Source organism: Diabrotica virgifera, chromosome 4 (genome assembly GCF_917563875.1).
Source record: "Diabrotica virgifera virgifera chromosome 4, PGI_DIABVI_V3a".
Classification (NCBI taxonomy): Eukaryota; Metazoa; Arthropoda; class Insecta; order Coleoptera; family Chrysomelidae; genus Diabrotica; species Diabrotica virgifera.
The window spans coordinates 2,393,905-2,410,374 of NC_065446.1; the positions used below are offsets into that span (position 1 = coordinate 2,393,905).

A 16,470-nucleotide genomic window follows, 5' to 3' on the forward strand; every position below is an offset into this window, starting at 1 on the left:
ACTTCGGTGTGATAAAGAAGATTTTGAAATATAGCACCCATGTCTTCGCAGATTTTTCGAAAAATACGGGTCTGTAAAGCTTTTTTCTTTTAATGGAATTTACAACTTTAATGATGGATTTCATAACACAGTCCATTTCAGGAGGTAAAGCTTTTGACGCCAGAGCTTCTCAATGTAAAAAACAATGTCTCCATGTGGCATTGGGCATTATTTCTTGTAATCTGACGACAAGACCAGATTGATGTCCTGTCATAGCTTTAGCGCCATCTGTGCATATAGCAATACATTTTCCCCAGTCAATAACATATTTACTTGTGCGTTTCACAAAACTGTCGAATAAACATTTTCCAGTGGTATTGGTCTTCAATGGGGAACAAAATAAAATATCTTCTTGAATGCCATTATTTGTATCATATCTTACAAACGTAATAAATTGGGCACAGTTAGATATATCCGTGGATTCGTCCATTTGAAGAGAAGTACGTGCATTTATTAAGATTTTCCACAACTTGCGCTTGAATATCTTCTGCCATATCACTAATTCTTCTTTGGATAGTATTATTTGACAGAGGTATTGTTTTTAATTTTGCAGACTCTTTTTCACCTATCATTATATGTACCATTTCAACAGCTGCTGTCAAAATCAGATTTTCAGCAATTGTGTGCGGATTACTCGTTTTGGCAACGCGATAAGCAACTTTATAACTTGCTAATAATGCTTTTTCGTTAGTAGTGGTTGCCAATTGAAAAGTATCTTGCTGTTTGTGAAGGACGTTCAGCTTTCTTTCAAAGAATTCTACGGGTTTGTCTTTTTTATCTGGATGTTTGCTATTTAAATGTCGAAGTAACTTTGATGGCTTCATGCTTTCGTTTGACAATACTTCTCCACAAATAACACATTGTGGTTTACTGGAAATAATGGTAAAACCATATTCAAGATATTCATCACTGTAAAGTCTGTTTTTCTTTTTATTACTGCCACTTTCAGACGTAGATGGTTCTGCACTTGTTTTTAAAAACTTATCCATAATTTGTAATTTATCGTAGACGTAAATACGTAAACGGGAATACGTAAGTCGCAAAATATTTACTCATTACTTAATACCGCTGCATTCGCCACAACGTGCTGTTTCGAACTGAGGTCTCATTGCACATCGCCGCTTATATAAAGCCAAAACGAGGCTACGAGAACGTTCCAGAGTGCCATCTAGTAGCGAAGTAAGGAGTAGAGCCTTCGCGAATATCATGGAAAATTATTGCGATGTAGACACAAAGATGTCGCGGTGTACAATGTGCAGTCGACTTTTTATTATTTATTTTTATTGTAAATGCTAGTCTGGCAGAAGTACTACTAGTGTACTAGTGGGACAGATCGCAATTATTAAAATAATTGTTGAATTTTTTAAATGTATTTAGTTTGAATTTAAACAGTAAAGTAAAATAAAATTTGAGAAACCATCAGTTGTAAATTAGGCACGCTATTTTTGTCGCTATTTTGGTTTGGGTGATGAGTAGGGGGTCGTGAACAATTTTTTTAACAAAAAGGGGTCGCGCTTTAGATAAGTTTGGGAAACACTGTTCTAGAGAGTCCCTTGAGTCTCAGTATTAGGATGCCTAATTGTCCCCTAATCCAGAAGTAAAACAATTAGGTACAGAAATAGTAGAAATAGGGCATAAGTATTTTTTAAAAGTGGCGGCGAAAAGACATTGTTAGGAACATGTTTTATGATACAGAAAAGATGGAAAGACGTAGTGATGAACTTCAAGATGATATCAGATAGAATATAATCAGTCAGATTCAATATCCAGCCCTCTGCATCCAAAGTTGAACATAGGCCTTCCCTAATTTCTTCTGGGTTTCCTGTAACCAAATCTGTGGTATTATGAGGATGATGGTGACAACGAAACCACACGTTCTAGTGTATCAAAAGTAGAGAATGACGATGATTCTTATTATGGTAATGACAATAATACCCTGGACGACGACGATGTTTGATTTTATGGCAAACGCCGCCGCTACTGTACACAAATAAATTTGTTTCATATTCGAACAAACTACTAAACAATACTGAGGTGTTTAGTGTTTGTGCAACTCGTGTTCGTCATTTTTGTTCGAACAAAACTGTCAAGCAATAACGCAATGTGTGGGCCGCTTTATACATAGGTACTTACAGATATAATATGACCTTGGAGACCATGGGCTGCATCAGCACATTCTATAACAGCGGACAGTTGCGGATAGCCAACACCAGTCTTCATCCTTGTGGTGCAAACAGATCCAGGACCGATTCCAACCTTAATGACATCTGCACCGGACAGTATCAATTCCTCCACCATTTCTCCGGTGACAACGTTACCTGCCTGGGAGAATAAAATATATTAATGAACAAAAAATATAAATAATGAAAAATCAGATGAGTTTTCAAAAGTGCCACTTCATCTGTACATTAAAATGCATTCAATCGAAAGAAAAAAAAAATAATATCAAACTAGGTTAATGAAAAATGACATTCTAAACCTACACGCAACATGGAAGTGAATAGTAACCGCAGTAAAAGCATCAGCCCTGGTGCAATCCTACTTTCACATGGACTTTATTATTCTCTTCCACACCTGTTCTAATAAGCGGTTATTCTGTCAGAAATAACCCACTCACCAAATAAAATCTGGTAAGGAACTGCAAATATCTCCTTAACAACCCGACAAAAGACAATAAAGTGCCTTTATAGGGGCGCCTGATCATCAAGGGTACATGAAACGAACGAGCAGCTATATTTACCAAACAAGGCTCGGGAGATATCTTTGAAGGCTCAGAACCTTTCGGTGGCATCACTAAAGTTGCTATGAAAAACGAGGTTCAGAAATGGCTGATAAGGAATGATCAAAAGAAATGGAGAGCCACTAAAGGGCAAATCCAGACTGAAAAAATAATCACGAAAATTGAGAAAACACTATCGAACAATTTGATGAACCTCAATAAACGAGAGATCAAAATGGTCACTGAAATAGTGACTGGACATAGCCGTTTAAGAAATCACTTATACAAACTAAGTAAGGTAAATGAAGTATGCTGCAGAAAGTGCGAAATGGAAGAAGAGACTACCATACAGATACAGATCCTATGCCATTGCAATGTGCTAAGCGATGTCAGGTAGGAATTACCTGATCAACTGAGATTTGAACCAGATTGGGACCCTAAAACTACCAATAAAAAAACTGTTGGCCTTTGTTGAGGCCACAGGACTCATTAGAGTTTAAGGAAAAAACAAGGTATGGTACAAAGGCCTTGGATAAAATGCCAGAGACTAACGAGCCTTGCCTGATTTTAGAAGAAGAAGAGCAAGTAAAGCACAGATTAGAAAAGCCAATATCAAAATTTACAAGAAAATCCCATATTTCGGAAACTGAATTGCAGAGGCCAGCACTGTGAACCAATTGAATCCTGGCACCACATGTTTTTTATTTTTTCGGAAAAAGATAATAGAATATTAGACCAGTAAGGATCTGTTTTTAGGTGGATGTGAGAAGTGGAATTCAGATTTTTGCGGATAAAGTTAGGTGATAACTTCGTTAATAATAATTGATTTATGCTCCTTTTCAAATATGCCCGGAACATTAATAAAAAAGATAAAATATTTAAAAATTTCGTTTTTTTTCTAATTTTTTTCCTTATAACTTTAAAACGATTCATTTTGGAACGAAGTCGTATAGGAATAAAACAAAGATAATTAAATTTTCTATCAGATGCGATTGGTTAAAAATGTCTTAATTTATCACCCTTGCTGCAAAATAGCAATAAATATAAAATAAGGGGGCAAAACAAGCCTATCTTTATTCAATGATTTTCCATCACTTAGGTTACACTTGGAACCTTCCCAATTCGCTTAGAACATTTTTGTAATATGCTAAAACCGTACACCAAATTTCATTAAAATTGACTTACTAGATTTTGAATAATAATTTTGCAATCTAAACTTTTTTTAAAAAATTTAAATTTTTTAAAATCTTGCACAACAAAAACTAGAACATACAAAGATTTGTCAATTTTTTTACATATAAAGAAGCACTCCACCTATCTAATGCACTTCACAGAATTGAAATCGGATTGTTTAAGCAGCCTCAGCAATGTTTTAAAGTTATAAACAATTTTTTGGCTTATAAACAAATTAGTCCTGTGGCCAGGAGGGGGTGCTACGGGCTCCTTTATTTAGATGGACTTACCCAAGATTTTTATGTATTTTTTGCCGTGGAACACGATTTTTTTGGGTAACAGTTGATCCGGATGTCGATAAGATTGTTATAAACAAAGAACTTGAGGAATTACATAATATCGATATTTCGCAAAATAAAACATTTTTTTGTATTTCCTGGGTAATTCTAAACAAAAATTGTTCTTAAAAGTTTTTTCGTAGGATGCATAGTTTTCGAGATAAACGCAGTGGAAATTTCAAAAATTCGAAAAATTACAATTTTTGAACGCGAATAAGTTTTGATTAAAAAATAAAATAGCAATTCTGCTGACAGCATTTAAAAGTTTAAGTCAAATTATACCTGTTTTAATTATTTGCATTGCTAAAAATTAATTTTTTTATTATTAAACAAAGCTATTTGTTTATAAGCCAAAAAATTGTTTATAAGTTTAAAACATTGCTGAGGCCCCTTAAATAATCCTATTTTAATTCTGTAAAGTGTATTAGATAGGTAGAGCACCTCTTTATATGTAAAAAAATTAGACAACTTCTAAATGGTCTACTTTTTGTTCAGAAAGATTTTAAAAAATTTGAACTTTTTTAAAAACATTTAGATTGCAAATTTATTATGCAAAATATATTAGGTCGATTTTAATGAAATTTGGTACACGGTTTAAGTATGTTACAAAGAATTTTATAAGCGAATTACTAAGGTTCTAAGTTTCACCAAAGTGGTTAAAAACATTGAATAACAACAGACGTATTTTGCCCCCTTATTTTGTATTTATTGCTATATTGCAGAAAAGGTAATACGTTAAGACATTTTTGACCAGTCGTATATCATACAAAATTCAATTATCTTTATTTTATATCTGTACGACTTTGTTCCAAAACGAATCGTTTTAAAGTTATGAGCAAAAAAAGCAGAAAAAAAATCGACGTTTTTCGAAATTTTTAAATATTTTAATTTTTTATTAATGTTCCGGGCATATTTGAGAAGGAGCATAAGTCAATTATTATTACTGAAGGTGTCACCTAACTTTATCTGCAAAAATCAGAATGCCACCTTTCACATCCAAAAATAGACGTTTTTTCACAGATCCTTACTGGTCTATATAGACACATTCACGAAAGAGGTTAATTTTGACGAAAATCTCAAACGTAACATAGAAAATGACTAGTGATATTTTATCGAAACGTCTAGAAACTTTTCAACAGAAAGGAAATCATTAATATTTATGTTCATTATACTCATCCTAGTACTTACAATGATGGTATGGTTGGGGAAAGCCGATCTAACTCTTCTAACGTAGTCCACGAAATGCTGGGAATAACCATTGGCTACATCTAAACAGATGAACGTAACACCGGGTACGGCGTTCAAAATATCTGACAGTCTAATGAAGTCGGCATCTGACATTCCTGAACTGGCAGCTACGTTCTTCAAGCAGTCTGGGTTTTCCTTGGCAAAAGATTGCCATTCCTCAACGCTGTAGTATTTATGGATGCATGTGAACAAACCATTCTAAAACCAATTAAGTTTAGTTAATTAAATAATTCGAGAAAACTCGAATATTTGGGTCACCTGATGAGAGGACATAAAAATACGCAATACTTCAAAATATAATGCAAGGAAAAATAGAAGGAAAACGGAATCCAGGCCGTAGAAGGATGTCAGGGTTGCGGAATTTGAGAGAGTGGTTTAGCTGCACCACTAATGAACTCTTTAGGTCAGCTGTAAACAGTGTCAGAAGAGTCTTGATGATTTCCAATCTCCGATAGGAATGGCACAAGAAGAAGAAGAATTAAATAATATCTATGTATTAATTAGGCATTTTACTTCACAATGAGAATAGTGCTCGCCAATAGGTGTTACTATGGCTTCAGAAGACAGATGGCCTCAAAACTAAATAGAAAATTTAAATTGACCGTCTATAAAACACTAAGACCAGTGCTAACATATGGTTCAGAAATTTGGTCACTACACAGAATGACCATGACCAAGAACTGCTCAAACGTTTCGAGCGAAAAATCCTAAGATGAATATAATATGGAGAGATAAAAGAACAAGGTTTGTGGCTCAGGCGTTACAACTTTGAGTTGAATACAAGTGTTGCAAAATTAATTAAGGTAGCACGTCTTAGACGTATAGGGCATGTAATCAGTCGAGAGGAAGATGCCATAGTAAGAAAAAAGTTTTTGACCGAAGAGGGCCGATGCGACAACGAGCAAGAGGGAGACAAAGACTTAGGTACCAAGACAACATATAGAAACTGATTTAAAATCTATTGGAATTAGAGCATGGAGAAGAGTTGCCAGAGACAGGGGCGAATGGAGGATTGTTCTGAAGAAGGCGTTGGCTCATAAAGAGCTGTAACGCCCTGATGATGATGATTAAGGCATTTTACGAATCGTAAAAATAGAGTGATCCTTCTATTGAGTGATCCTGCTATTTATCTACTGGGTATCGATTCAAATTGCATGGAACGAATGATAGTTGAAGGCAACGTAGCGGGCAAAAGATCCAGACGAAGATCTCTAGTACGATGATCGAACCAAATAAAGGACATGATTAGTTACTCATTCTCCGAAGCCAAACAAGTACAGGATAGAGTTAATAGGAGAAAATAAGAAGAAAAGATAGAGGAGATGGATTGAAAGATTACCTATTTTTTCTGATTTTGTATATAAAGCAAGAAACTCTAAATCGGTCTTTTAACAAAATACCGTGGAAAGTTTATAATTGTAACTTTAATATAAAGTTACTTTCTACCTTGACGTACTTACTGGAGTCAGACAGGGATGTGTGCTTTCTCCGTTTCTGTTTAACATAGCTCTGGACTATGTTCTCTCCAAACTAGACTTCGACACAAAAGGGATACAATGGACGTTAACAACACGCCTAAGTGATCTGGAATACGCCGACGATATCTGCCTGTTAGGACAAAGGTTCCAGGATGTGGCCGACCAATTGGAAACACTATCCACTGAGGCCAATAAAATAGGTTTAAAAATCAATATTGGTAAAACCAAGTCGATGAGAATAAATGCAAGGAACAACACGTTATTTAATATCGACAACAAGCAGATTGAAAATGTGGAGAACTTCACGTATCTTGGAAGTGTCATAACAGAAAGCGGAGGTACAGAAGACGATATTCGTATGAGGATACGAAAAGCTCAACAAGCTTTCAGCATTCTTAACCCTGTTTGGAGGTCTGGAGAATATACTACAAGGACAAAGATCCGAATATTCCAGTCAAATGTTATGTCTGTTCTACTCTATGGATGTGAAACCTGGAAAGTGACAAAATACCTTACAGACAAATTGCAGGTCTTTGTTAACAAATGTCTACGAAGAATTGTTCGTATTTTCTGGCCAAACACCATCAGAAACGAAGATCTGCTACACCTGACCCAACAAAAGAGGGTAGAAAATGAAATCAAATACAGAAAGTGGGGGTGGATAGGTCACACACTCCGAAAAGATAGTTCCAGTATTGCAAAAAATGCCCTAGAGTGGAATCCCCACGGAAAGAGAAAAAGAGGTCGCCAGCACAAACTTGGAGAAGATCCATCATGGACGAGATAAGAAGTCAAGGAAAGTCTTGGAATGAGGTGAAGGCCCTAGCGCAAAATAGAACCCGATGGCGCGTTTTCACTGAAGCTCTATGCTCCACTTAGGAGTTCAAGAACATTATATATACTTTCTACCTTCCCATGAAAAAATCGGTTAGGATCTTCCAAATTCCTGTAGAAAGTTTTGAAAAAGTTACAAAGGGGTTCTCGCTGTCACATAATTCTTTTTTTTTTAATAGGTAGTAAAGTGCATTCATACAGCAAATTCCCAACTATAAACAAACGCACGTGATACTATTCGCCGTCTCATTCGTCAAGAGGCTGTTAAATGTAATTTATTGCCCTAAACCATCCTAAACGAGGCGGATTCTCATTTTACAGGTCCAAACTGGTCAGTCTGCAAATTCAAATTGTATATAAGGTGTTGGTTTTTAAGATAATATTATTTTGTGTTATATACATTTTACAGTAGTTATTGTTGAGTTATTAATTAATACTGGTCGTGTTTTATAGTTTTTTTATAAGTTTTTTAGTGTGTAGTCTGTTTAATGAACTTTTAATATACATAACCAAAGTATTTATTGTTCAAAAGTAAAAATAGCTTGTGGTAATCACTTTTATAAAGGTAAGAAAACCCAAAATTTTAATTTATTGATATGAAATGGACATGAAAAAGTATACAGAATGCAGTTTCATAATAGTCCATTCACTCACGGTAAAATATATGATACACCTCAGTTCAGTACGACCCTGTTTAGCTTCCATATGCGTTTGTTACAGTTGGGAATCTGTAAAATGAATACAGTTTAGTTGTTTAGCTGCCTTTTCAGAAGGTTGCTCTCTTTTCACATAAATATGTGTAGATCAAATTTACAATATTCTTATTTTATCTTATTTTATTAATTTTATTAAATGACAGAAAAATAAAAACGTACCGAGGAAAGAGCTTTTGCCATATTGAATGTTCCGACAGTGTCCATATTGGAAGCCATGACGGGAATTCCATTGTAATTCTGTTTGGAATTTCGGAAAGTAATGTTCCTAAATAAATTAACCTGAAAAAGAACGTTATATTAATGTTTGAAAGCATAAAAATATAAATCAAAATGGAAGGTATTAAAATCATTGAATACGGCATAACAAATACAATGCAGCAGACCGTCCAGTCTCTCTGTGGTCAAATTGTACGATTTTGTTGGATGCCCGGCCACACATGTAGTTCAGAGAAATAAGGAAAAAAAATAGCCTGTTGGTGACACAACCCCCTCCAGGCCGAAACTAAATTTTTTGAGTAATATGGACATCTATAATAATAACCTATATATTTCCTGCAGCCGATTTTGATGATATACATAGTTATAAACAAATGAAGATCAAAAAACGGTAAATTTTCGCTTTTTTCGTCTATTACTAAGGAAATAGGCATTTTAAACAAATTTGAGAGTAAGAAACTCATAAACGGTATAAAAAACTTCAATATGGCGTTTGCTTAATATGTCTATCCTTATTGGTTGCTTAGAAAATTGCAAAATAAATCATAAATTTTGAGTTTTTATAAATATTTATAACTTATGTAAAAATTAACTTAGAACCTTCTTATTACACGGAATGCTGAGACTTATGGTGCTTAATTCATGCCCTAAATTTCGAAGAAATTGGTCAAATAGTTTAAAAGTTATTTAATTTGTTTTTCCCAAAGTAAAGGGGCAGCAACAGTTCTAGCGCAATTTGACGCTTTTTTACATGTAAATCTCCATAAGAAATTTTAAGGTCCATTCTGGTCATTTTTGACGCTTTTTGTGGTGGAGGCGCGACTGCTCGTCAGATCGTGACGTGTGAGGTATCACCGGAAAGGGGAGGGGGTGACGAATACGTTAACACAAAAAAAAAAACAAAGATGGCGGCATAGCCAAAACGGCACTAAAGCATATCTCCGTTGTTACTGGTCCGATCGTGACGTGTGAGGTATCACCGGAAAGGGGAGGGGGTGACGAATACGTTAACACAAAAAAAAAAAACAAAGATGGCGGCATAGCCAAAACGGCACTATATCGTATCTTCGTTTCTACTAGCTCGATCATCGTGTATGAGGTCTTGTTGGAAAGTGGAAGGTTCAAGGAATATGTTAACATGAAAAACAAACGCAAAGACATTGCCAAAACGGCACTATATCGTATCTTCGTGTCTATTAGTTCAATTTTTGTGAATAAGGTCTTGTTGGAAAAAGAGGGGATATTGAATATGTTAACATAAAAACAAAGATGTCAGCAATGACAAAACAGCACTATATCTTCGTTGCTATTGATTTTAACGCAACAGACGTTGAAGGAAAGGAGAAACATGGCAACATTGCCAAAACGGTGATATATTTGTTGCTATTGGAGATATTTTGACCTGTCAACTTAATGGGGATTCCACGTCTATTACAGTTCTTCGCCTAATCATGCCACCTGTCGGCTGCAACATGTAACTATGCCCAAGCCATCTAGAAGAACGTATACCATTCTTACAGTATGACCAAATCATCAAACATCCTATCACAGTTGATAATCTCGTCATACAAATCACCACCTGTCGGCTGCAGCATGTAACTATGCCCAAGCCATCTAGAAGAACGTATACCATACTTACAGTATGACCAATCCATCAAACATCCTATCACAGTTGATAATCTCGTCATACAAATCGCCACCTGTCGGCTGCAACATGTAACTATGCCCAAGCCATCTAGAACAACGTATACCATACTTACAGTATGACCAACAAACATCCTCGATCTCCCTCCAATCATACATTCCTACAATGAACATATACCATTCATACGCTGTGGCCAAACCAGCAAACATCTCATGTACAAGTCTTTTCTACGGAAAGTTGGGTAGTATCATGAAAATCACCAAACAAAAAAAATGGTATTGCGATTCGCATACTGTATTTTATCTACGGCAAGGAGGGTAATATTATGTAGGTTGGTATTTTACTTTTATAGTTAAATAATCGTCTATTCAATATATAGGAGACTACATTTGCCATCTAGTTTTTATGTTTATTATTAACTCTAATCCTTCCGTAAACGGAACATAATAATGTATACAACGTTTATATGATATATAAACCTTCGGTGTAGAATACTATGACGTTCCCCCACTCATGGAAAATTCACAGATACGCGATAGAATACTATGACGTTCCCCCACTCCTTCAAAATTCACAGATACATGATAGAATGAATAAAGCAAAAATCAGTATCATTCAATCAATCGATGAAGCAAGATGGAAAAAATTGAGTTGTTCAGAGGTCCGAACGCAGTCAGAAAAATTAAGCAGTTAAATGTAGATGATATACTTATTGATCAATGGATGACAAACACAAAAGTTACCTGCTACATCTTTTATGTCAGCGGAGTACCAGCATCATTTGTACTCTTATCGAAACGTGACTTTGATCCACTTGGACAACATGATGTACCAAGAGTATTAGAATACGTATACACTTTACCTAATCATCGGAGAAGAGGATATGCATGCAAACTTATACATCACATAAAGAAAAATAATGAATTCACTGCGTTCTGCTCCAACGAAGAATCTGAACGGCTTTTTTTAAAAAGCAAATGTATTAATCACGGCTTAATGAATTATAATGTAATGTTTAGATATCCATAATAAATTTATATAAAATATATCTTGTCTTATTTCTTACACGTTTAATGTACTTGTAAATAATAGATGGTGTAGCTTACAATGACAATACATAAAGATGCATGAAACTGCCATGGTTATTAATCCTATTTTGATATCGCCCAATAGAAATATGGGGTATAATAAAATGAATGAAGAGATAAAGAAATGATAAAAATAAAACTTTTTTCATTTATCCACTCACTTATGCGGTTAAAAAAACCTTAAAAAGGAAAAGGTATCTGCTGTTGCCATGCAACGCAGCAGTAGCACACACATTAAAAAACACATCCATCCTTGTTTGCATACAACAATACACTGATCCATAATATAAGAATCAATTTATAAATAATCACATAAAGCATATGATAGAGTGCCAAAGAGGCCTTATACATAACATGGTGTTAAAACAGACATCTTAACGTAATTTGTCATTCAAAATCCTGTAATTTGAGGTGTCATACGATGAGATTCGACATATCAGGCAAATAATAAACGATAATGTGTCAAAAGGGCGTTATACATGACATGGTGTTAAAACAGACATCACAACGTAATTTGACATTCTAAATCCTGTAATTTGAGGTGCTACATGATAAGATTTGACATATAAAAATGATGTTAGCATGCAATGAATGAAAAGTAGTCAATTCGGTCGAACATAAATTTGTTAAAAAAAAAAAAAAAAAAAAAAAAAAAAAAAAAAAAAAAAAAAAAACAAAAATATGTTCTTAACAGCAGTCACCAACGTGAAGGTACGACTACATCGACCGCCATGTTAGTAGAGTTGATGGTTAGTAGGAATGAATTATTTTACATTATATGACAATATATTTAATGATAGCCATATACTTAACTTACATACTAAGATAAGCACATTATTATCTAACTTGGTTTAGTAGACATCTTTTTATTGATCTGTTGGACATCTTTTATTCATATTAATGTTAAAACATCGAAACTTTGGTGTTAATTCTAATTCATTAGATACTATAGTATTCAAAATGAATTATTGAGGGTAAATGCGGTAGCTCTAGGTTATCTAATCTTAAAACTAGGTATTTTTCCGACTCCTGTTTTGTGACAGGCTATCGAAGACTTAAAACTAAATCGGGGAAAAAGAAGACCATTAAGTTATCGATCGTCTTAACTTGGAGGCTACACGAGCAACGGTTCTAGAGTTAACCAGAACGGCTCATTAATTTGCCAGTTATTTTGGTCCATATCAGATATCTTTTTAGTGGTCATAACTAAACATCTTTTTTTATATGTGCTAATCTTAATAATTTTACTTAATTTTGAGATGCATAACTATGATCTAGTACAATTATCATATTATATAAAAACGATGAATGTAGGAAAGGCTGAGCAAAGGAATATAATAAAAGGGCCTGCTTCAGATATATATAGCATTATGTTAGCTGTAATAATAAAGTTTGATAAATGACTATATTCAATCAACTAAATAATATTTAATGACATTAAAATAATGAGTGATATTAAAGGATGATAAGAGGAATATAATAAAAAAATTGTTTGATTCAGATGTATATTGTGGTTGTAATAAAGTTTAAAAAATGACTATATTCAATCAACATCAATCTTAAAGGCAATCAGATCATCAAGGATAAATGATAAAATATGGCTGGCTTATTGTAATCCTGATTTGTGTTAAATCTAATCAACATCCATCTTAAGATTATCAACTAGATAGTGTCCCCACGGTAGCGTATCATAAGACTCCGGAAGGTGATATCGTTTATCGTCAGTGGGACTAAGAGCAATCTTGCTTTGTGTAATTGTATATACGTGGTGTTTATCAGAGCGTATAAGATTCTGCGAGGCTGTCTTAGTTGTAAAGGTATCCAAACACTCGACATAGTCTTCGAAGGTAATTTTAGTCTTTACAACAGATTTTTTAACCCCCTTCGCCTTCTTTGTCACACCATAATTTTTAATAAGTATTTCAATCTCATCGTCCTCATACTCCTGATCTATTAACTTTCCCCTCAGTTTCATTATATCATTATCTGTGATAGCTACTTTTGTTGTATATAATTTAGATCTGAGCCCTATGTAGTCTGTCATAATGCATCCATTATTCTCATCCTTCATCAGTCCAAGTACTTTTTTATTAACCTGGGGGATGCCATACATATTGTCTTTAGGATAGTCAGATGTATCGAAATACTTGTGGCAGTCTGTTTTCACAGCTTCATAGGGATCTTTTTCCCGTATCTCTACGATCTCACAATCGGTATCTGTATAGCAGGTCGTAAAGTTCTCACCAAACCTTCTATCTAAATACCCATAGTGAAAATCATAGATCGTGGTTTTAGCCAAATCCAATATACTCATGCCCACGTATATTGGTTTATCCAACCATATTTCCGCTCTATGCATCTCGACAGCTACCAAGTTTTCATTAAAAATAGTAGCATTCTTAAATAGGGGACTACTTATTCTAGCTTCTGCTCCGTAACGACCCTCCCATTCAGTAAGCAATTTAATGTCAACGCGCTTGCGCACATTCTCCATGGTCTTGCCGAACACAGCGTTGTTCATCAGCTTGAAGAGATTTTTCTCAAATTCATTTTTCGCTGCCTTTCGGAGATTTGTATTCAAGTCAATGTATGATTTTAACCAAGGACTCTGCTTAAATTTTAGGACTCGGTGAATCTTTTTGAGCACCAATCCGTGTGCTAGCGCTTGCTTCAAAGTTCTGTAATGAATTACGTATCTTTCTTTATCATGAAGGGTAGCCATTAATTTGGTTTGCTCTCGCGGTCGTTTAGGAGGAAGCATAGTTTTAGGGTTCAATGATTGGGGGCAAAACGGAAGATCCTTATGACGATCGTGAATATGTTGGGGGTACTCCAGATCGACCTCGAGGAAGTACCCTTCAGAAGCATCGTCAGGTGTGGACAGAACATCGATGTTAGCATCAACCCACTCGAACCCTCCATACGGAAGGAATTGCGACATTGCCCAGCCATATTGATTATTAACGTCGAAATACATGAGATAGGAGTCGGGCTTTGATGGATCGTAAGATTCCATATACTTGTTATTAGCGTGGACGCGACGTTTCGAGCATACTTGACTCAAACCACCACGAATACCACGCTCCACAAACAAAAACATATCTGGATCTGTTAAAAGCTCCAGTTCCTGTTTTGTATGCTTAAGCATTGCATCCCATGTGAAGCCGGGAAGAGTAAAGTAATGAGCTGGGTCAAGATTATATGTTTTAAGACAACTGGATCGAAATTGCTCAAAGACGTCCGCAAGAAGGAGAATATCCGTTTTCATGTATAAATCGATATAATCCCCGAGATTGGAGCAGGAGAATGAAGACCAGACATCTTGGGCTCTACGATAATGCCGACGAGGACATGGTTTATCCTCAAGTTTATTGTAAAATGCTTCCTGGGGCGGTAGACATGTTTCATTGAATTTTTGGAATGAATCGATATAATCATATGGCATAATACCTTTCTTAGTTAGAAGATTGAAATTCTCCTCAGATAGTGATAAAAATTGAGAGTTGAGATTAGGATATTCTGTCAAATACGAAGAGAGCTTATCGAGAGAAGAAGCCATAAATCGAAAACTATCGATAAAACGGAATTTAATTCGAGCATGATCGATATGTTTCGTAAAAGAGATATATTTCTCCTTAGTAATAGGAAGAAGATCTACTGGACCTTTGATATGCGTAGCAATATCGTTAACAATGAAGTGCGCGTCATACCCGCTAAGGTTATGAAATATCACTGGGATAGTGTGAGCATCTTTGTAATTAATGTTACACCCTTCGTGGGCCGCCCCTCTGTAGTTATGTTCAGGAATCATGTGATCGTGGTCTCGGACTTTCTTATCACTGGGGGAGAAGCGCTGCTCGCAGATATGACAATGAGTGGCAGCATGAAAATCTCTTTCCTGCTGAGATGTCATATTTATATCATAGGGGCACATAAACACTGTAGATACATTCTCAGCAAGCTGATTAAGTTCATCTGCAAACCATTTCATGCAGTCCTTTCCTCGATAAGAGTTATAAAAAGAGAGAGTATCATCATATGAGCATTTGAAGAAATACCCAACTGCTACAGGAATATGTTCCTGATACTTCTTAGGATCTCCCGTACGTTTCAATGCACTTTCGAGATCTGCATATACGGCGAAGGGGGCTTTAATCTTATTCCTATAATTCTTAAATCTTAGCATTTTTCTACTCTCGTCTGGCAGTTTGATGGCTGTTTCATTAATTCTTACGCAATCGGTGGTGTGCGCTTCAAGCTGTTTTGATGATGAAAACGGTTGTAAGCACCTATCACAGATAACATCTGATCGACCTTTGCAGCATGTCTTATGAGCATTTAACTGTTCCTGTGATCGAAAGTAATGCAGGCAGGCATCACAGAAATATTTTGTTCCATCTTCGGTGCTAAGCTGCTTGGAAAGGAGGCGGGATAAATTTTTAATCCAAACGTAATGGTACTGAGTAGGCGGCTCGTCATAATTATCTTGAATCAGAAGAAGATTTATATGTTTATCCTTTCTGTTCTTTGTTAGCAAGATTGGGAGGGTCGTATAGTTCTTCTTCTCCTTTTTCAAATTATATGCGTTAATGGATATATTGTTTTGTTTTTCAAAGTTAGGAATTTGTTTGATGGTCATTGGAAACTGAATACCTTTTAATTTCAATACATCAGAATAGTGTGGATATTTGAAAACTCTTTGAGCATCTTTGGTAGCAGGATATAACGCCGATACAATTGCCCATGCAAAGCATGCCTCATCATCATTTTTGACATTTACGCATGCTTTTTTTCTCTTAATCTGAGGAGGAAGTTCAATGTAGGAGGAGCCAAGTTGCGGTGTAAATTTGTTTATATTCACCCCCAGGTTAACAACTGCCTTTAGAGCCCATCCGGAATCACGTTCTTGGAATTCTTCCAAGTCTCGGCTGATGGGCTCCACTACTTTTTTCTCGAACCATTCATCAAGATTCGTG

At 35.4% G+C, this 16,470-nt stretch overlaps 1 protein-coding gene across 2 annotated transcripts in view; it reads right to left on the reverse strand.

The window, feature by feature from the left end:
• The window catches only part of LOC114332993 (GMP reductase 2), a 69,561-nt gene that overhangs the window by 14,740 nt on the left and 38,351 nt on the right, over window positions 1-16,470 (reverse strand). For both annotated transcript variants that reach the window (XM_028282798.2, XM_050647926.1), the window contains exons 2-4: window positions 8,705-8,824; window positions 5,458-5,715; window positions 2,173-2,361 (exon numbers count right to left, since the gene is read on the reverse strand). In XM_028282798.2, the coding sequence (XP_028138599.1) occupies window positions 2,173-2,361; window positions 5,458-5,715; window positions 8,705-8,824 (567 nt within the window). The remainder of the gene's footprint in view (window positions 1-2,172; window positions 2,362-5,457; window positions 5,716-8,704; window positions 8,825-16,470) is intronic.